At 42.5% G+C, this 21,095-nt stretch overlaps 2 protein-coding genes across 7 annotated transcripts in view; one reads left to right on the top strand and one right to left on the bottom strand.

The window, feature by feature from the left end:
• DCUN1D3 (defective in cullin neddylation 1 domain containing 3) overlaps positions 1–16,380 on the top strand; it is a 25,408-nt gene extending 9,028 nt beyond the window's left edge. For 5 of the 6 annotated variants that reach the window (XM_035889259.1, XM_035889261.1, XM_035889263.1 and 2 more), the window contains 3 exons: positions 1,308–1,383; positions 6,222–6,754; positions 8,771–16,380. In XM_035889259.1, the coding sequence (XP_035745152.1) occupies positions 6,324–6,754; positions 8,771–9,254 (915 nt within the window). In that variant the 5' untranslated portion in view covers positions 1,308–1,383; positions 6,222–6,323 and the 3' untranslated portion in view covers positions 9,255–16,380. Of the gene's footprint in view, positions 1–1,307; positions 1,384–5,053; positions 5,148–6,221; positions 6,755–8,770 lie in introns of all 6 variants that reach the window. The other variant, XM_035889262.1, reaches the window with a different exon arrangement.
• REXO5 (RNA exonuclease 5) overlaps positions 9,468–21,095 on the bottom strand; it is a 23,834-nt gene continuing 12,206 nt past the window's right edge. Inside the window, exons 18-19 of the mRNA XM_009649556.2 lie at positions 20,715–20,824; positions 9,468–18,554 (exon numbers count right to left, since the gene is read on the bottom strand). Coding sequence (XP_009647851.2) covers positions 18,485–18,554; positions 20,715–20,824 — 180 coding nt within the window. The 3' untranslated portion in view covers positions 9,468–18,484. The remainder of the gene's footprint in view (positions 18,555–20,714; positions 20,825–21,095) is intronic.

Genomic DNA, 21,095 nt, shown 5'->3' on the forward strand with positions numbered 1-21,095 from the left:
GTGTGGCCTGCGGGGGGGTGGGGGGGTGGCAAAATGCTTGTTGTTTGTGTGGAAAATGAGGTTTGGAAGCAGAAGATATAAATCCAGAGTGAAGTAGGCTTTTAGGACGATCCATCTCAAAAGTAAATGCCTAAAAATGATTCAGCAGAGATACGTTTTTGCTCCGTGTGTGTGTATTATGGACAAAAGTACTAGTCCATGGTTTCTAGGGGGTTTGAAGCATTTGGATGCCTGTTTTCCTGGGCTTTTAAAAGCTTTTTTAAAAGCTTTGATCTGAACTAGGTTTTATGTGTCAGTCAGATTTGTCCTAATCCATGTATAGGACTCAAGTTTGGGAAAAACTCAACTTATATGGAGATTGGCGTGTGTGGTAAGAACTTGTTTCATGGTTGTCTTTCACATTCATTCCCTGCTTTCTACTGAAGAACACACTGAACAAGCTAATGTTCCCGCTTGTTTCCTAAGAAGTAGGTCTCATGTAAAAAGTAAGTATGCAGAAAGGCAGCTTTTGATCACCTGTCTGCTCCCTAGATGTACGAAGAGCTGTAAACCCAAGTTGCTTTAGCGTTTCTGTTACTACGGGAGAGCAGAGGAGCTTTGTCAGAGCTTTCTTGTTTTTTGTTTTGTTTGGTGATGGGTTTTTTTTGTTTTTCTAGATCAGATACAAACAGAGGTGTTGACTCGGAGCTGCAGTTGTAGCTCTTGCTACACAAACCAGACGTAGCTTTGTCTGTCATCTTCGCTTCAGAGCTTCCTAGTTATATAGCAGAGCTGGGAGTTTAAGAGAAGTGAAGTTGAGCCAGCTCAACTGAACATGGAAAAACAAACATGGAAAAGAATGTGCTAGAGAATGAAAAAGAGAATTACTTTCTAGACCCAAATTATGCTTTGCTAGGTAGCAGCTGTCTGGCATTCACAGATTAAACAGCCGCTTTGCTAACATGCATTGACAATGATAGCATGTCCTCTGTTTTGCTTTGAGTGCATGAAATGAGGAATTAACTCTCCCATGCTGAAAGCCATAAAAGTATTCGGAAGTGTGTGTTTACTCCTAACAAATGTTTGAACTTCTCTGTTGCCTTCAGTACCTGATCTATGCTTTATATGTCAATGCAGAGTTAATGGTATTAATGCTACTTTATAAGTCAAAAAGTCAAATAGTTTTATAAAATGACTATTTCAACAACTGAATTTTGGCTATGAAGGGTTTTATTAAATGCATAATCAACTCTGAGCAATTTGATACATTTTATGGTTCTCATAGCTTCTTCTAAATGTAAAGATTTGTGTGGTCTTTTGTCTTACAGCGTTCCATGTGGAACCCAGGGAGCCTGAAGGCGGCTGTGAAGCTACTGGAATGATTCCCTGGGTAGCTAAAACTATGTAAGTATTAGATATTTGCTTACAAGGTCACTTGCCCAACATCAACTGTTAAAAAAAAATCAGCAGCTGCAATGATCCTCTTGTGCCTCCCCAATGGAAAGCTGTCTGTATCTGTTCAGAGCTGCAAAAAGATGAGGCATCCATGATACTGTTCCTTACCCTCAGCTATTTTAGAAGTCATGTATCCCTGTCCACTAAAAGACAGATAATGCATAGTGAAATTCTGTAAAATTCTTACAGACTATGCTCGAGCGTTTGCAAGAAGTCGAGGCTGGGTGGACGCTTAGTTAAACTCTAGCAATGTTGTCTTTGTCTTAGCTACTGAACTGCTACCTGGGAAGGGATTTAATGGTTGGCTGAGCTGCGTCCCCTTTTGTTACGAGATTTCCTAAATTTGTCTTTGAGGTGTTCTTGAGTGTATGGAGGGTGTTTTCCTCTTCCCTCTTGATAATTTCTGCATTTTGAAACTCATTGTAAACACCTTCTGATGCAACACTTTATTAAATGGCATAATGCTTGGCTGTGTTTTTATGCTTTGAATGTATCCAGTAATTTCTATTACTACAATAGTTGGTCATTAAAGAAAAATACAGGTTTACTTAAATATCTCCTTTGCATCTTGTCTCCTCCTGCCAGCTCTCCCCCACTTCAGTGCTCTGTCGTTTTCAATTGTGCTATGGTCTGCTTGTATGACAGAGAATTATTACTGAGTCACTTTGTTGTTTTGCTCCCTTCAAACCTTGGGTTACGTGTGATCTGGTCACTTGAGAATGGGGAAAACCAAATTTTTTTACAGCACTTAAAAAACCAAAACACCAAAAAACCCCCCCTAAAAAAAACCCAAAACAACAAGCCCCATCAAGAATTAGCAAGGTCTTTCCAATCTTCTCTAGGTTTTCTGTTTAATGTATTGGACAATACGGTTCTACACATCCTTTGTTCTTAAGAGGGTGGCTTTCCTTTAACTGGCTGTATTCACCAGAACTCGTCTTCCTGTGTTTCCAGTTGCTTACTCCCTTCTAGAAAGAAGCAGAGAACATCATTGTTGATCTCTGCTTTGCAGTTCCTGTTATGTGGAAGATGGCCTCATGGGCATCTTGGTGATTCATATTTACTGTAGGTTATTGCTCAATACTTGTCTGAGTAACTTCTTTGGGAGTACTGCATCCTGTAGTGCCGAGTGCGTTCCAACCTTAGCCCTGAATTTTGATCTTTTTTAGCAGAATGGCAAAACTAGTGGTCAGCGCTGCCTTTTGTGTCTCACTTATGTTGTACAAGCCTGTTGCAGTAATTATGCTCTTGGGAACTGATCCTTTTGGGAATTGGTGCTTTTCCACCAATCCAGTATAACCTTTGGGTACGCGAGAACTTTATACTTGTAATTCCTGATCCAGCTGGGAGAAATATCTCTGCACATCCTTAACTGTAATCAGCGTGACCTAGACGTGACATTTGTTTTGCTCTACAGTTCAATGAGTAGCTCTGTTCGCTTTTTTGAGAGTGGTTTTTCATACTCCTTGAACACTGAGTTCAGTGCAGCTCCTGATGCTGCAACTGGATCCTCTCTCCAGCCTTCCTTAACAAAAGGGCCGAGTTCTCCCACTTGTTTCTATCTCCTTCCGAGGCTCTTGTTCCTTTCATGCCTTGAAACCTGAGTCATGTAGGAAGCGGAGGTGACTAGTAAGTGAAGTGGATCCAGCTCAGTGAAGGCATTTTATGAAAGGGTAACTGATGGGGCGCCAAAAGACTTTTCTCTTGCAAAACCAGATACATGCACAAACTGCCAGCGGATGCAGTCTGGCTTTTTTTTTTTTTTTTTTTTTTTTTTTTTCCAAGCTGGTTTTGCTATTTTTGGGGTAGAATGCTTCAAAGTGTCTGGCACGTGGCATCAAGTTTCATGTAGTAGAAAAGTGAGGGCTTGCAGCAACTGTACTTCAGTATCTTCTAGTGTTTGTTCATAACGAGTAGGATTGTGCTCTGAAAACCTCCTCGGCGGGGAGGAGGGAGGAAGAACTCTGTTACTGCAGGGAAGAGCAGTGCTAGCAGAGCACAGGCAGCGGCTGTTCAGGAGCAGCAGTCAGCTCCTTCTCAGGCAGGTAGGTTGGAGTACAGCAAACGTGTTAGAGGGGCATGCTGCAGGGGACGTGGTGGACCTGCACTCCATGGGTTAATGTTGCTGTGCTCTCCAGTGGTTTTCAGAAACAGCTGTTGGGACACTTCCTCAGGTACAGGTGTTTAATAATGCTGGCTGACCTGCCTGCTGCTTACTGTAATGCTGTCTTTTCATGACAGCAAATGACAATAAACCTTGTCTGTTTCATCATACTGGTGATGTCACTTTTGTAGACTTGAATATTAGATGGTTATCATTGATAAGAGCCATTGCTTAGGAAGCATGACAGCATGAATCACTTCCTTTAGGAAAATTTATGGACAGAGTAAGTTAGTCTTGCATACTGTCTGTCTTTTTTAAAAAAAAAAAAATTCTTTAAATTGGGGTTCCTAAAGTGAATTGGATTCGTGTCTGTCCATTATGCTGCGAGTGATTTGCCTACTACCAGCTACTTTGGAGGAAAGTACCACTCACTAATAGGCAGCTACTCTTTAACCTGCCCATCTGGAAAAGCTGTTCCAAATCCCCAACAGCTAATAATTGCTTTTATGTGTTTGAGCAGAAAATTTTATAAACTAGCTAAACTCCACTTTAAACTCTAATACTAGTTTTTACTCAGGATTTTTTTATTCTGTTCCTTTACTTGCATGCTTCTCTCTAAAGAAATCTTAGCCAAAGTAGTGCTAGCTGCCTTTGGGAAATTGATGGAAGAACAAGAATTAGTGTAGATTGAGCATTTGAGTTGTGATAACTCTTTGAAGGGGGGGGAAAAAAAAAGGCTGGTAGCTGGGAAATAATCACTAAGCAGTAATTTATACTGCCTAATAATATCCTGTTTGTTTTGGTGTAATGAAAAAATGACTGGTGTAGGCTAGAGAAGATGATGTTGCTCAGACTCATGGCAGCACAGGAACCAGTGCCAGGCTGTACTCTGCAGTTCAGAAAGAGCTGTGAAGTACTAAGGACCAGTGAAATTGTCGTTTGGGTTGTTTTTTTAATGAATCCTTTAAAACACAAATGAATAAGAAGTTATTCTTAAATACATTAAATCGGAAGTTATTCTTAAATACATTAAATCAAACTTCACTTGCCTATAAAAATGATGCTACAAAGTTCATCTTTAAAGAAGTTTGATGAAAGCATGTACCAGATGTTTGTTCCTTCTGCTGCTTAAAAACAGGTTTTTGTTGGTGGTGTTTGTGGGTTATGGGCTTAAGAAAAGGAATTGGGGCGGGGAAGGGAAGCCAGGTAGTTGAAACCAGCATCTTGGCTGTTGTACTGGCAAAAATTTTTATATTTTTTTTATTTTGCTCATGAAAATGCATATGCGTTGTTTTGCCAAAACAGGTATAATGGCTGACAGAAGATTTATGTTTGTAATCCTAATATCTGGGGAACACATCAGCACTTGGTGCTGCTGTTCCAAGTTGGTTTACAGCTTGAAACAGGGGTTTGATCTCAGAAGAACTTTACCGAAGAAAGAATACGGAAAAACTGACGTGACATCTATTTTATTCCTTCATTTTTAATTTTTATCTCTTTTCTTTCTTGTTCTAGTTCTGTAACCTGGAAGCAGTAAACAAAGACCAGGCAAACCCAATTTTTGTTTGAGGCTTTTGCCTAACTGACAGCAGAGATGAAATGCAAATAAGTGGGTAAAGGAGGAATATGATAAGCAATTGCTTTCTTGGAGTTGCTGTTTCTGAGAAATGGACTGTCCGTGGCGTGACAGCATGCTGATAGGATAGTGCCAGAGTGTTAGCTTGGTTTTAATAGGGAAAATTTAAGAAACCTTTTCTGTGGGTAAAATGTATTTTCAAATATGCAAGCCTTTAACATTGTGATTTATAAAAACAGAGTATGATGAAATAATTTTGGCATTTTAATTTTGATTAAAAAAAACCCCACAGCCGACCAGAATTACTGCTACTTATCTGCATGTGTGTGTGTCTGAAAAGGTTTCATTACAAAGGCCCCGTCCCCCTGTCTGTCTCATTACCTGAAGGGAGGAGCCCACTTAAAACAATGAATAATTCCTAGACACCATCTTGTATGAAAAGTGAGTGTTGCCTCCTTTCTGCAAACATGCTGTGTGTGTGTTTTAAGAACAAAAATCTAGATTCCAAACTCTTAAAAAAACCCAAACCCACAACTCCCTGCCCCCTGCAAAAAAAACCCAAAAAACCAACCAAACAAAAAAAACACCAAAAACCCCCCACAAAACAAAACCCCCTCTTTTGCCCATTTGCTGATGGCACAGTCTAAATGTACTGCTTAAGTGTCTGCCAGGTTGTCCCATCAGTGTCCCTGTCCCCTCCATTGCTTTGTTTCAGTGTTTTATATTCTATATATAAAATGTGGGTATCCTTTTAAAAACCATTTCCTTTAAAATATTTCTGGGTTAGAGTAGTCTGTCTTGATGAAGCCTGTACATGAATCAACCTCTTTGTAACCTATGTTACCGTAAGAATTTTAGGAATTTCCTTTATTAGGACCCGTTAGTATACTGCAGCCACTGAGTGAGCTGCATTGATTTCTAGGTAAAACAGCCTGAAATTGCCTGAAATTTATGGCATATGCCAACCTTCTGTACACTACTCCTTTTCAGTATGCAAAACTTAAATATCCTGAAGTCGGTCTCTTACTGGCGAATGTTATCCCACATTTAATACTTACAATATTCTTTGTGGAGAAACAGCAATTTGACTCTGAAACTGTTTTTCAGGTTAGTTGACTGCCGCTAATGGTATGGTGAGATGTGTTGAAGAGCAGCTGCGAGGGTGTCCAACGGCAAGGGGACCACTCTAGAAGCTGGGCTTGCAACATCATGGGCCAGTGTGTCACTAAGTGCAAGAATCCTTCTTCTACCCTTGGCAGCAAAAATGGGGAAAGGGATTCTGGCAGCAAGTCGCATAGTAAGAGAAGTGCAGTCCACAAAGATGACCATGGTTTGGCTTGTGGGAAGTCTTCAGGAGATATACTTGTGAATGGGACAAAGAAAACGGACGCTGCTGTAGAGTCTAGTCAGCCTCCAACGTTTTCTGGAGATACAAAGAAAGACTCTGTTTCCAGCGCAGAAGAATCTTCGCTCCAAAGGATCGGGGAGTTATTTAGGAGGTATAAGGATGAACGGGAAGATGCCATACTGGAGGAAGGAATGGAACGATTTTGCAATGACCTCTGTGTTGATCCCACTGAATTTAAAGTGCTAGTTTTGGCTTGGAAATTCCAGGCTGCTACCATGTGCAAATTTACAAGGTTAGTTCTTGTAGAACTTGTAATTATTTTCATATGTTAAAGTATATCCTGTCATCTGTATGTTGGAGAGACAGCCTCGTTAGCTTCACTTACTTATTTCTTCTAACACTTGCATTTTGATCAAATTAATTCCTACCACTGCAGAAGGTAAGCTTTGTATTGTCCTCTTTTCCTCTTCCCCTCACAGCTGGTTTCAGAACTGAAAATGTGGGTTTGGACATTATGCTGCTAGTGATGAACAGCATAGTGAGATTCTGTAGACATTTGTTTATTCTTCATTTACCAAAAGCAGTTTTACTGTATCCAGCATTATCTTGGTGACGAGATGGGACACTGAAATTAATTTTTGCTTTTAAGTAATGTGAGATCCCTTAGTAATTGCTACCAACTCTGTTATCATTCTGTGAAAGAGTGGCAGACTGCTTCCTCAGAGTTGTTCCTGCCCAACCAGTATTACACTTCATGCCTTTTTCCAAGTGTAATAATGTTAAAGCATAGAGAGGGAAGGAAATGCAAGGTTTTTGACAGTGGTAGCTGTTTCATGCTGGCTGACAAGTGATTGGTATTTAAAGCACTTTCTGCCCTTCTGGGCAAAGGGGGTCAGGCAGCAGGCTTATAGCATGTGTGATGATACAGGAAATGACAGAACGGCTAAAGCTTACCAGGGGGAAGGAAAAAAAGAAAAAATGCTAACCCCAAAACTCCCTTCTTCCCCCCCCCACTTTATTATCAATGTCCAGGTAAGAGCAAGTAAGGACTTCCTACAGGTACTTGCTGAGAGAGAATGATTTATTATTATTTTTGGTCTATCTAGGTTGGTTTGAGTAATGCTACCTATTTTTACTTAGTTTATAACTTTCAAAATTACTTTGGTGTTCTGAGCCTTGAACCAAGCCTCTGCTGTGCCCTGAACACAGATGGCTTTTCCAGCGTCTTCAGAGTCTTTGTGGATGTGGGTGTGTGTCGAATGGATGAGTTACTCTGGAATGCAGATGTGGATTTACTAGAGGCTGACAGCGCAGGCATTTGCTAATGTGGTAAAGGAATTGCAAGTAGTATCTGTGATTGTGCACAACCACCATGAGTTTTATTAATATCATTTTGGTTTTCTTGGAGAGAGGGCAAATCTAGTGGTGAGGTTACCTTTGTTTAACAGCACGCTCCATGATACGGGTGCTGATTGACTTCTTCCATCAAGGAAAGCAACGTGGTCTGCTGTTCTCCTCAGTGCTGCCCTGTCTCCCCTTCAGCCTGTCCCATGTCAGAGTTTGCTGGCTTTGGTTAACGTTGGCTGGTTATGACACTTATTCATGAGCGTTAGAGAAATCAGGGCTACCCGTCTTCCCACTTGGCCAGATTATTGGTAGGCTAATTGGTACAGGACTGGTGCTTTGAGCAGTGTTTATACGTTGCGTTGTAGCCTGTGTTACGTGATCCTGTGTTCTCTTCTGCTCTCTTGGCAGGTGCCTTGCTGACCGTTGCCATTGGCACCCTTTTTATTTTGCAGGCTGGAAGAGCAATCAAAAACCACAGGGAAGCCACCAGTGAACTGCTTTGTCCCTTGAGAACAGCTTGCCCAGAGCATGGGCATTTAGACATGGGCAATATCAAATCAAACTGGTTTATATATGGCACTTCAGTGCATAAATGTGGTGTTTTCAAACATTTGGCATTTCTTCTGTGGTAAATTTTATTCGCTTTTTAGTGTGAAAGTCACTGGATGTGGTATTATTGAGTAGTCAGCCAGACAGCAGAATCTCTTTTGAATTTTAACAGTGCCCCAGCAGATCTGAGTGGTGTCTGTGGTTCCCCAAGCCATGAGAAATTTCTTGGAAGCATCTCCCCTTCCAGTAGCTCCCATTGCCAAGATTTTTGTGCCACCTGGGCTGAGAGCAGCCCTTGTCTTGTCCAGATAACCCTCTTCTGATGTGGCCTAGCTGAATGGAGATGGGAAGCGTTCAGTGCCTGAGGTTGGTGGGAAGTGTTTGCACTAATTTCTCTTCTCTTGCTTAATAGGAAGGAGTTTTTTGAAGGCTGCAAAGCAATAAATGCAGACAGCATCGATGGCATTTGTGCAAGGTTCCCCAGCCTCTTAAACGAAGCCAAGCAGGAAGATAAATTCAAGGATCTCTATCGTTTCACCTTCCAGTTCGGCCTGGACTCTGAAGAAGGACAGAGGTCACTACATCGGGAAATAGCCATTGCCCTTTGGAAATTAGTCTTCACCCAAAACAAGCCCCCCATTTTGGACCAGTGGTTACACTTCCTAATCGAGAACCCCTCAGGAATCAAGGGAATCTCCCGGGACACGTGGAACATGTTTCTAAATTTTACTCAGGTGATTGGACCGGACCTTAGCAACTACAGTGAGGACGAGGCCTGGCCGAGCCTCTTCGATACCTTTGTGGAGTGGGAAATGGAGCGAAGGAAAAAGGAAGAGGAAACCAAATGTATTACGTCTTTGGACACAGAGGGCCTGTGTGCGGAGGAACAGACTTAGCGGTGTCGAAGCAGCAGTGACAAAAGCAACCTGTTGCCCTTCATGAAATGTAAACTCTGGATGTTTCTGGAAGTTAGACTCCAGATTTTTCTACTTTACACCTTTTTCTGCCTTGTCTTTGAAAGGGCTCTAAAATGCTGTATCATGTTTTAGGCACTTTCTTAATTTTGGTTATTCCTCTTTCTCTTGCCCTGAAATATTTGACCCTGGCTACAAGTTAAGCATTTTTGGTTTTGTTTTTTTTTTTTTTTTTAAGACTTCAGATTAGTATAAGTAAGTCTGATATTTCTTGCACAACGTAGATCTTTTTAGGTAGGTTAAATTAACATTGCTAAATTATACAGTGCCAGATTAAGTTTTTCATACTACATCTGTCAGGGCAGGTCTGTACTGTGTGTAGTGCTGTTTACATTGTTGAAATTTTAGGCTGTAATAATTTTAAGGTTTTATACCAAGATGAACAGCAGTGTTAACTGTTAACTATAAATGCATTAATCCCCCAGTAATAAGGCTCTAAAAAAACATAAGCAACAGCTCTTTGTAATACGGCTGATTCCCATTTTAAGCTAACTCCCAGTGAATGAGTCCAGATCATTCATTAGTTTTTTGGGGTTTCAAACTAAAACGTTGGGGTTTTTTTATAAAATTACTGTACCTGTCAGTCAACTGAGTGGTAGATGATGATTTGTATCTAAATCTCTTACACATCACATAATAAAAGAGCAGTACTACCTCAGTTTTATTGAAAGTGGACTTCTTGATGGACTTCCATTTTTCTCTGGAAGTTGTATTTTTGTGGTTACATGAGAATATTTTTACTTGACTCAAAGAACCAAAGGTTCTCCTTCTTAAGTTTGCTAAACATTGACAGAAGCAACACACAAACCCTAAGTCTTCAAGGAAAACTGTGGTATAATTCTGCTTTAATTTGTTTGATTTATAACTAAAGTATTATCTTACTTGTCTGGCAAGCACAGTACTTCCATGTAAGGAACTATCTTTTGCATTAATATTGACAAACCAATTTTTTAAAACCTATGTTTAATTGCTAAATTGCAGTTAATACTCCACACTTTCTGGAGCAACAATATCGGCATCTGATGACAAAGTGAATTCTTAATGTGTTCTTAATGACAACAGTGTAGATGAGTCATTTTTAGACTGATTTGATAATATTTGGATAGGAGTCAATTTATTATTTTACAATGCCTGTATTGGGACTATTTGCCTGTTGAAACTTGTGACTTAAAGGGAGTTTTATTAACACTGGTTGAAACTTTTTTGGTTATTGATGCTACCTTTTTTAATTTTAGTATGTCAACTTTTTTACACCTTTTGGTAAAAGGGATGATTGCCAAGGCTTTCTATAGAGCTAAGTACTGGCTTAATGAATTTGATACACTTCCATTACACACCCTTTATTTTCAGAGCTGCATTTCAGGGTCACAAAACAGCTTCAGTTAAAAAACCAAACCAAAACCAGCTGGACAGTCATCCATAGCATCTAATGGCTTTTGTGATACAAGGGTTTTAAAGCTAAAGGGAAACAGGTCTGAAGGGGCGAGCTTGCCACTGGATCCAGGATGGCATGCTTTGCCCATCTGCTGTGCCCTAGAGGGGTTAGCAGAGAGAGGAGGAGGATCTGCCTGAATTCTGTCACTGGCTTTGCTGGTGTGCAGCCTATGCAATAGCTTGGGTCTGAGATCATAAATCACTAACAGAATGTGGGTATTGAAAGCTGTTTAAAAACAAACCCACCAGCCACAGATAGCATCTCGTTCATCTAATAACGGAGAGTTTGGTCCATGCTTCTTCTGCAAGCTCTTGCCTGGGAGACGTGTTAAGCTGTGGAAAATAAATGTAGTTGTTCCAGATGCAGCTGAGTCTGTCCCTTTGCAGAGGGGAGCCCTGAACTTGCTGTATTATAGGGAAATGTACCCAAAGCTTTGTCCTTGCTACTATAACCTTCCAAGCTACCGTGGCACAAGCACTGTTTGGCAGCAAAACCTTATTCTGATTTGGTGAGCAAAGCACTTGTGCTGGTATAACTGAATTTATGGTGAGACTTTTGCTGGTGCTGTTATTTTAAAAAAGGAAAAAAATTCCCCAACAAGAGGCTACTTTGTTAGCAAAAGTTCCAAACGGAGATCTGATAGTAAATGAAGACTGTGTTTGTAAGTTTGAGACTATTCATTCATTCAGCTATTAAACTATTTGTTCCTCACTTCATTTTTTTTTTCCTAAAGGGAATTTAAAATGTCCAGAGTGTGAAAACGTAATTCCAATGGATAGCCAGTGCATGCATGTGCACACAGAGTCATGGCAGTGGCTGCTACTGATTTATATACCAAACTGCAGCAGCTCAGGAGTATGAGGGACAGAGCTCTTTAAGGGAGGTGTTTGTCTTGTGGTTTGAATGTGGATTGCAGTAAGGAAATCAATTTACTGTAGCATGTCCAGGCTTAGCCCATTTTAGTGCATTGCATGTGGTACAGCTTCTTCTAAAGGCAGTGGTGGTGAATATACAGGAAGGGAAAAATCTTGTTTCCTGTTGGGGAAAGGACATAAAATTTCTCTGTGGGTTAAGTCCCGTGCTTTCAGTACAAGAGGACAGCCTTGCTCTTGTTCTGCTGCTTTCAGCCTAGCAGGAGCAACTCCACCTGTTGGGTAGAGTACTTGCAAAAATAGCTAAATGATCCATCTAGCAAAGTACCAGTCACTTATTTTTAGCCTAACTTCAGTTTTTTAATTACCATTTACAGAATGCAAGCCAGACCTGTATCAGTTTTAAACTTCTGAACCAGGAGCTGAAGGTGCAACTCTTTGCTGACAGTGAGAGAGGGCATCAGACCTTCCCTTGGATTGCCTGGTGATTTTTATGATCCTAATCAAGCATAGAGCGTACTCTGTAATGTACCTGCGTGGGGGTGGGCTTTTGTACATGTTTCTGAGAAGTCTTTAACAATATTGGAGCATCTGAAAATATGCTTGTTTAATGGTTAAACTGTGAATTTCTGTGGAACAGACCAAATACATTCACTCTTCATTTTTATATAATTTAAATCTTTATTGTATAGGGCACAGGACTGTAGTAAGCAGTGATGCTGCTGGAATCCTTGAAACCATTGCAACTATTTAATTTTTTAAAATTAGGGTATGCATTAGAAAACTTGATACATGTAGTGAATCTGCTGCAACTGGGGTTAAATAACTATAGATAACTATATAGATAGTTTTAGTAATATACTGGAAAACTGGTCTGATATCCACACTCTGGCATTTCATTGCCTTCTCTTATACACAAAAAAATACAACTCCTGGGTAATAAAACGCTGACCACCTGCACCATTTTAGTTTGCTACACTTTTAAGATTTGGCTCCCAGATAACTGGAGGCTCAGCTGTGCTTATTTTCACTTGTATGGGTGCGTTTCTGAGGTCAAAGACTATTTATTGGCTCAAGTAAGGATTTGAAAGATTCCGCCCATAGTTGGCCATAAACAATGACTGAGGAAATTAATTGAAATTGAATGCTGAATTGTGAGTTTACTTGCTGCTGGTGCTATTCTATATGGAGAATTATAGCTTTTTAATACTGTGCAATTGTAATGAAAACCACAGGAATAATAAATGAAGGTGTGGCAGGTGGCATAAAATTGGATAGCTGAAGCCTGCGGCAGCTTGGTCCACCCCAGGGTGAGTGCCGGCTTCCCCAGGCTGGCAGGGCAGGTGGGCCCATGGACCAGCCCCTGGACCACGATAGCTTTTCAGCCGAGCACCTTTCAGAGCATGAGTAGAGTTCACCCTGCTCTGCTGCCGAGCAAGTCGGGGTTGGTTGCCAGTAGATGCAGCCCCTCATCCCGAGGGTGGGAGGGCTGTCGGGTGGGGGGCAGAGTGCAGGGGCAGCAGCAGCTTTGCCTCTGTGACTTCTCTTTCATTCCTTGTGTGTCAGAGCCTGAAGAACCTGTGGATCCCTGGACAGGATCCACTCGCCTGTCCCCTCTGGTTCCCAGACATGGCTGTGCGCTGACTTAGTGACCTTAGTATTTTCATGACACTGTCAAGGGAAGTATCTTCCTTACAGTTCTAAGCCTTGTTTCCAAAAACCCCAGCAAAGTTAAAGAAACACCATGTAGTTAAAAGCCACCTCAGTCATGATGTAATTTGTTGGCTGAGGTTACATCATTCCCATTCATAGCAAAATGATCATCATTGTGAATTTCTGGGTCTTGTAGCCTTGTGTTCTGCAGTGTGATCTTTTTTTTAGAAGATCCTCGGTAAATTGGGCACCCAGTTCTTCCTTTGAGCTCATTCTGCTCAAAATGCGTGCATGTGAATTTAGCCTTTCATATTAAAAAGGAAGATACTTAACCTGAAATGCAAATTTCTTCAGGGTAGTGTTTCAATATATAGCAAACCATAAACATTTTTTCAAATAAGTATTGAAAGCTAAGTGTCTGCTTAAATTTTGTGGTGTGCAGACAAAACCACCAGTGTTAGAATTTGTTCTCTGGACTATTGAAGATTGAATCTTTGGCTTTATATTGCCAACTGAAGTGAAATGCATGAGATTGTAAGACAGAAGGCTGTAACTCCTTCACCATGAAGTACACAGGTATCTCTACCTCTTGTTCTTAGACTTGAATAGTTTAAGGTTACCATCCTTTGCTCCTGGGATTTTATGCCTGGATGAGTAATCTATTTTTTTTTTTAATTGACCCAAGTATTATCTATTTGCCATACTTTTTGGTATATTGCTTTTAATCTGCATGCAATTGCCCCTTTGAAAGGGAGCCAAGTCAACCTGCAAACAAAGTGGTGGTCCTCCCGGGTGCTGGTTTTGGAGTGCAATAGAGTGACCGACTTGAGCTACATTGCATGTGGCTCAGGGGCTTTTGTCATCACACAGCCTCTTCCTGGGTCGGGATACCTGTACGGACGATCAATTGAAGATGGAGCACCTGCTCCCTAAGAGGGAGCCGTCAGCCTTTTCGTTTGCCCTTGAAAAACTTTAGGAACCCACCTGATGCAGTGCCATGAGTACATTTTTCTTTTGCTGAGAAATACCGTGTCTTGTTCCGCCAGGCTGGACCTGTAACACCTAGCAAAGATGGGAGCTGCAAAAGCATAAGGGCTGCAGGCATCAGTTTCCTCCCTGAGGTCAGAATCTTGCTCAGGATAAAACCCTTATGCTTGAGCAAAGCTGGAGAGTTCTCGAGTGTACTGGTAGATGCCAGACTGGCTGCAGTGCTCACTTGTGTTCATTAATGCATTTAGGTGGTGTCTTCTTCATGCAACACATCTGTGTCCCTTGCTTTCCTCCCCCAAAAAAAGACGACAACCTAATTACTGTCATTGCAAATGCCGAATGGATGCTATGCTGTAGCAACTGTTGCTCCAAGATTCTTCTTCCAGTTTGAGGGCTGCTTTTGGGGTGTGACCTCTTGCACTATCTGTACGGGCACATATTTCAAGAGAGCAGGGGGGCATGCGAGACGATAGGTAAAAGGAACATGAACGTACTGGTCCTGCTAACAGCTTGCCTTAAATCACTGAAATTACAGAAGTTCCTCGCCACTATTGCAATCCTCATTCTTTCTGTAGTTAGGTTTTAAAATCCAACAGGTTCTGGAGGTTATACAACTTTATTTTAAAAAAGCTTCTGTCTTTGCATAATTGCACTTTTCAGATAAGCCCTTTCTGGCTAACGTGTCATTTCACACACAGACAGAAAAACCCATCCGTCTCCAATGTTCTTGCTGTAAAGTTTCGGTTTGTTTTTTTTTTTTCCCGTGTAAATTCTATTTGGACTAAAGGTTGCCTACTGTTGAATCAGTGTGTTTACTTGAATGTTGCCATTTTATGCAGTTACAGCTGCTGACTCTTGCGCTTCTCTGGGCCCATGAGAGGGGAGATCGTGTGACCAGAGGTGGCAAACCTGCACAGAGGATCAGTGGAGCTGAAGGCTGGCTGCTGTTTTTATACTCCCATATGTATTAAATGTTAGAGGACCTCACAGAATACTGCTTAATATTTTGAAGTTGTGACTTTTTAAGTCACACTAAATATAGTTATCTTAATAATGTGCTTGCTTTCTTAAGTTTAAAACAGTCTTTTAAAAAGGAGATGGGGTGGCAGGAGCGGTTGGAGGGCCTTGGGCTGTTAGTTGCTGAGTAACTCGAGTTCCGAGAGGCACGGATGCAACTGGCAGGATTAGGTCCTGACCCAGCGCTACTGGGGTTTGTACTGGCTGGTCTTGGGGGCATGAAGCAACCCAAGTCCTTGATGGGCTGCGTGGAGGAGAAGGGTCAGCCTGGGAGAGCCGGTTGACACAGCTGGATTTCTTGGAGCACTTGCTTGTGGAGCTCGGCCCATTTAGCCTCAAAGTCGCCCTTTATGGAGGGAATGCCTTTTGGTAGCGTGTTTGCTCCCAGAGAAGTAACTAATTCTGACTAAGGAAGTAAGGGAAGCGCAGCTTTCACTGAATCGCATGGGAACACCACGAGCTGACAGCTCTCAGTTCCTCAGTAAACCACCAAGGGCGGGTAGGATCGAATCTGCCATTCTTTGTGTTGGGAGTGGTTTTTGCCTTTTCGGACTTGCCCAAGAGATAACCCCGTATGATCCAATTTTCTCGCTCTGGGAAATAATGAATGTATTGTGTGTTGTGGAGCAGACCCGTGCTTCCTCTTTCAGACAGCAGCATCAGAAGTGCTGTGTAAATGTAATGCTTGAAAATGGCTGGAGTAAATTCTGTTTCATGCAGGATCTTTTTTTTAAAGGGATGTGGCCAAATTTGAAACCATGATCTAGAGGAAAAGTGGGAGAAGTTCAAGCTGATGCATCTACTGAGTCCCATCTGGTTTGTAGTTTTACCATTACTTTTCTTATGTCAAATTTTGCTCACCGTTGTCTGGAACAGAATGGAAACAGCATCTTACAGAATGTGCAATCTAAGGCACAATGCAAATAGGTGTAATAAGAAGGTTGTCTTTGCTTGATAGCAATCCTGAGTGCAATGTTTTTGTCGTGTCCCTTTTGGAAGAAGAGCATTAAGTGCAGTCTGAGGTTTTTTTCTTTTCTTATAAGCAAAGCATTGGTTTGTCCATTACTGACTTCTTGTGGAATTTGTGCCAGATGTATATTAAATATTTTGGTGCTTTTTCTAATCCAAGCTGCCATTCATTTACCTGTGACATTATTGTACTTCTGTATATTTAAATGACCAATCCCTTAAAGAAAAAAAAAAAAAAATTCCTTTAGTCACATGTATCCTGACTACTGTAGCTTTGTAAATGTTCCAAAGCTGCTGGGTTTCCTGTGTTCCAGTAAGGTCTGAGGGGAGGGAGGGGAACAGCTACAGAAACCTAATCCACTGGAAAGGGAACTTGCACGCCGCTCTGTGCATTACTGAACAAATGAGTAACATTTGTGGTGTTTACATAATGACACGTTGGTGTTCACTTTTCTGTGCTCAAGCTTTGTACAAAATGTCTTATTTAAACCTGAAGTCCTTTTTACATTTTCAATTAAAAGGGGACAAATTAATTATTTTTTCATGCCTATAAATAGGACTCTTGCTAGTTTTATTTGCCACTTCTGGAGTTTGTCAAGCAGGAATCCTGGATGCTTACTGAATCCTGCCTAGTCCTTGCAGGGAGGCGACCACATCATTTTTAAGTGCGTGGAATGAAAACTAGATGGGTTTTTTTCAACTTTGTAGTGCAAGTGTCTACGAGGAGATGCTGGATGGGAAGAGTCTTCACAGGAGCATGCTCTTACAGAGGGCTGAGTGCTGCGGGCAGGCTGCCACCATCCACCCCTCCCACTGGGCTGCAGTGGGGACCGGCAGCGCAGGGCAAAGGGACCGACTCCCTTTCACACCTTGTACCAGCACTGATGTTGATGCTTATCCCAATTTGCAACAGGTACAGCCCAAGGATGCCAGGCTCACTTGGAGTGGATAAAGTACCTTTTTAAAAGAAAACAAATTGGCTGCATTCATCTTGCTTACCAACACATTTCATTTCAGGAGCTTTGGAGGCTTTAAATGTAGGCGTGTACGACACTGACGTGAGCATCTACTACCCACTCACTAGTGCTGCCTCGGGGGTACTGCTGCGTTTGCCTTCCTCTCCCTTGCCTTTATTTTTGCCTGCTCCTCCACACAGCAGCTCCCAACTTCTACTCCATAAGCTGCTCTTTGCTCAAGACCCCAGCGAAATGAACTTGGGGTTGGTAAGCAGGAGGGTATAAATATTCTACCAGCTGTATTTAATAATTTCTGGAATAATAACTATTTCAACTTTATCTCAGCCTATTCTAATTTATATCAAGAAATCCTCTGTCTCACATCCAAATCTTGTAATATTTCCTTTTAATTTTTCTTGGGGTTTTTTTGTGTGCCAAAAGCTCTCCTAGGTGTCCTCCTGCTTGGAAATTCAGTATGTTAAGAGGAGATGCTCAAGCAGCCTTTATTTTAGATGGCAGTGGCTGTAAATCCCCTCATCCTGCTGCTGGTCGTGCACTGAGCCTTACTGCAGCTCTTCACTTCGCACAGCCGTGTGCTTTCCTTAAAATGGCCCTTGCCCCTCCCACCGCCACACTGCAACTTCTCTTTTTTCTTTTTTTTCTATGTGAGGGGTGTGGGGGTGGTCAGGGAGGGAGGAGAAAGTGGAGATTGTCCAAGAAGTATGAATCACCGATTCCTCCTTTCCATGGACTAAGTACAGTCCTTTCCGGGAAAGGAGGCAGTGGCTGCCTCAGAGCTGGCACAGCACATTGCCAGGAATCCACACAATTCCAGGGAATGGCTTTTAACCACTGAGCCACAGGTACTGCAGTAGCTTGGTGTGCAGCTTTAGGGCCTGCAGGCTTCAGTGAGGACAGCCCAGCAGGTAGGTCAGGCTCCGGGACAAGGGACTTGCTGCGATCCTGCTTACAGGCCAATACTGATGGGCTTTCGCGCTGCTTCCCTGGTTTGCCCCCAGCACTTCCTATGCACTTGCCTCACTCACCTGCTGCAGAGGAAAACTGCCACAGCAAGAAGGGTTAATGGAAAAGGTTTTGTGCTTTAAGATGTTTTGAATAGCTTTTATTTTTAGACTTTGTAAAAGATACAGAGTGAGTGAAGGCCTATTGTTCTTATGGTAAGGGATCTTTACAAAGACATCAATATTTAAAGTAATTAAAAATACCTTAACAAAAGACTTTGCTTAAAAGCTTGGCAGTTTAACAAGCACTCTTCCCTCCGTCATCTTTTATTCCCATCAGACCAAGGCCAGATTGTGATCCGTGCATGCTGTAACATTTAAAAAAAAAAAAAAAAGGAGGGGTGTTATTTCTGCTCAGGGCAGCCTTGATGCACATAAGCTTCCTGGTCTAGCAGTGAGATGCCTGCACCCCTCAGGGTCAGCAGATTGAAAAAGCTGTGTTCCCTCCCCCCCCCCCCCCCCCCCCCCCCAGTTATTTGGCATTGTTTTTAATCTCCTGGACTGTCAGCCCTCTGGGAAACAGTAATACAGGAACCTCACTGGGCAAGAAATTTCTTCCAATTCTGGGCTGGAGGGCCCTTCCAACCCCCTCAGCCACCTGAGAGATGTGAGCCCAGGCTCTGTGGGCTTCTATAGGTGCCTTGTGGAGGCAAAGTCCTGACTCCACCCCTTCTGGTAGTGGCATTCACACCTTCTGTGTGTATGACAATGGGCAAGCTTGTGCTAAGTGAGGCTAGTTTGAAACAGCCCTTGAAAAGTAAATTTGGACCTGCTGAGAGCAGTGACTCTGTTGCAGAGGACGCGTGGCGTGGCCAGTGACACCCCCCCCCAACCCCACCCGCCACCCTTGCTGCACACCTTTCCAGGGGGCTGACAGGTTTAGCACACAAAGTAAACTGTGCTGACACAGTGGTGTAGAGGCAAATGGTTGCTCAGCAATGCACAGCCTGACTCGGTTATAGCCCGGAAGGTGGCAGCAGACGAGCCACGTGCACTACTAAGCTGCCCCCCAGAGGTTAGCCCTCAGTTCAGGGCCCCCCCGGCTGCTTTCGACTGAGGCAGTATTTGATACTGAGCCTGTGCAAGAACCCATTTACACACACAGAGCTACATGCAATCAATCAGCATGGCTCTAATAAGGCAGGACTTGCTGCAGTCTCATTTTCTATGCTATGCTTTGGGGGGGGCGGGCAGAAGCTTAATGATCTTTACTTAAGAAGATAATTAAAGAAAAAATTTTAAAATTATTCTTTTTAAAAAAAAAAAGTTATTATAAACTGAACACTTGGAAGTGGATCATGCCAAGAACAGCCCTTGGCATGCAATGTGGCTGAAAGAGTCTGTCAGTGGCATTAAGCCTAAATCTACTCTTGGCTTGGGCTGCATCGCTCTTCTAGGGACACTGTTTGGTGCAGAGGCTAATACAGCATCATGCTGCTTCTCAGGACGCTCTGCAAGTCAGCAAGGGGACCCTGGCCTGGCTGCCTAGCCAGGCAGAAGAGATGCTGCTGAGCAGCTCTGTCTCCCTGCTTCTATTTCAGGGCATGTCTTCTGTCACAAGGCACAGTAGCCCGGCTGTTGAAGGGAAAGTGAAGAAAAACAAGGGTAGATGTGACCTTTAGTTGACTGTCTGAACAGTGACATTGAGAGAACTGAAAGAAGATGGCTGAAGTATGTACTCAGTAACTAGGGCCTTGCCTGGGAAAGATTTAACCTTTCTGGTTAATAGTTAGGCACTGAATGACTGTCAGTTCAGACCCCCCCAAGGGCTGAAATGCAGGAGGCCCACCCCATCTAGAAGCATCCCTGATACTAGCGCTGAAGCCCAATTCAGCTCTAGGACTCACCCTTTCCTATGAAAGCTTAAGGACTTGGTGGAAGTGTTCTTTTTTCCCAGTTGTGTCCCCCACATAAGAATGAGGGCATGACCCACCTCCTTGATCAACTATGGCTGAAGCACATATACCAGGGTGCCACAAGCCAGCTGGTAGATGGTGCTTTGACTGCAGCAGTTAGGTGGTTCTGAAGAACAAACAAAAAGCCCACCAAAACCACCCAAAAAAATGGCTGCTGTCAGAACTCTGCTCAATCCTCTCATGGGCACATAAAACTTACCTTGCTGTCAGTAAGGATGAATCAGCCAGCAGGGGAAGGCAGGTGAACTGAGACAGACTAACTGTGTAATTAATCAATGCTGTGTACTTCAGCCTTGCTAATCTGGACATCAGCTACATAAGTGGTTTCAGCACTTGCGCTTGTTCTGGATCAGGCATAGTTTATGGGCAGAACTTACTGTTCAGGTTTTATTGGCCTAACATGTAAGTAAGTCAGACAATAAGTACAACAGCTTCTTCAGCCCTTCTCTCAGGCTTTCACTTCCTTGTGCAAAGTTTTAATTTTTAATAGATTAAGATAAAAATATTTGGCTATGTATTTTCCCTGGCTCTGCAAAATAGGTGGCAACTTACCTGTTCACTCCAGGAAAGAGAACAACACACAGGGTGTTACTCTGCAGACTTCTATAAAGCTTTTTGATGTGGTGGTCTAACTTCTTCACCTTTTTCCTTAGATCCTGCTCCTGTGTAACAGAAAGGAAGTATTAAAATCCCCAGCTGATTTGCAGATCTGTAGCAATCACACCTAAATGTGCCTCTGGCAAGTCTGACCCCCGGGCAGCGCAAGGGTGAGGCCAGCAGTGATTCTGTTACTGGCTGGCATTTGGCAGTGCCATGGCTCAGCAGCAGGGAGAACCACACGCCCTACTCAAATGGCACTACAGCTTCCTCCAGTAAAAACAGGAGCTGCAACTAGAGCTGTTCCTTCCTGTAGGGCTACACAACAGTCACTAC

Source organism: Egretta garzetta, unplaced genomic scaffold (assembly GCF_000687185.1).
Source record: "Egretta garzetta isolate BGI_Z169 unplaced genomic scaffold, ASM68718v1 scaffold292, whole genome shotgun sequence".
Taxonomy (NCBI): Eukaryota; Metazoa; Chordata; class Aves; order Pelecaniformes; family Ardeidae; genus Egretta; species Egretta garzetta.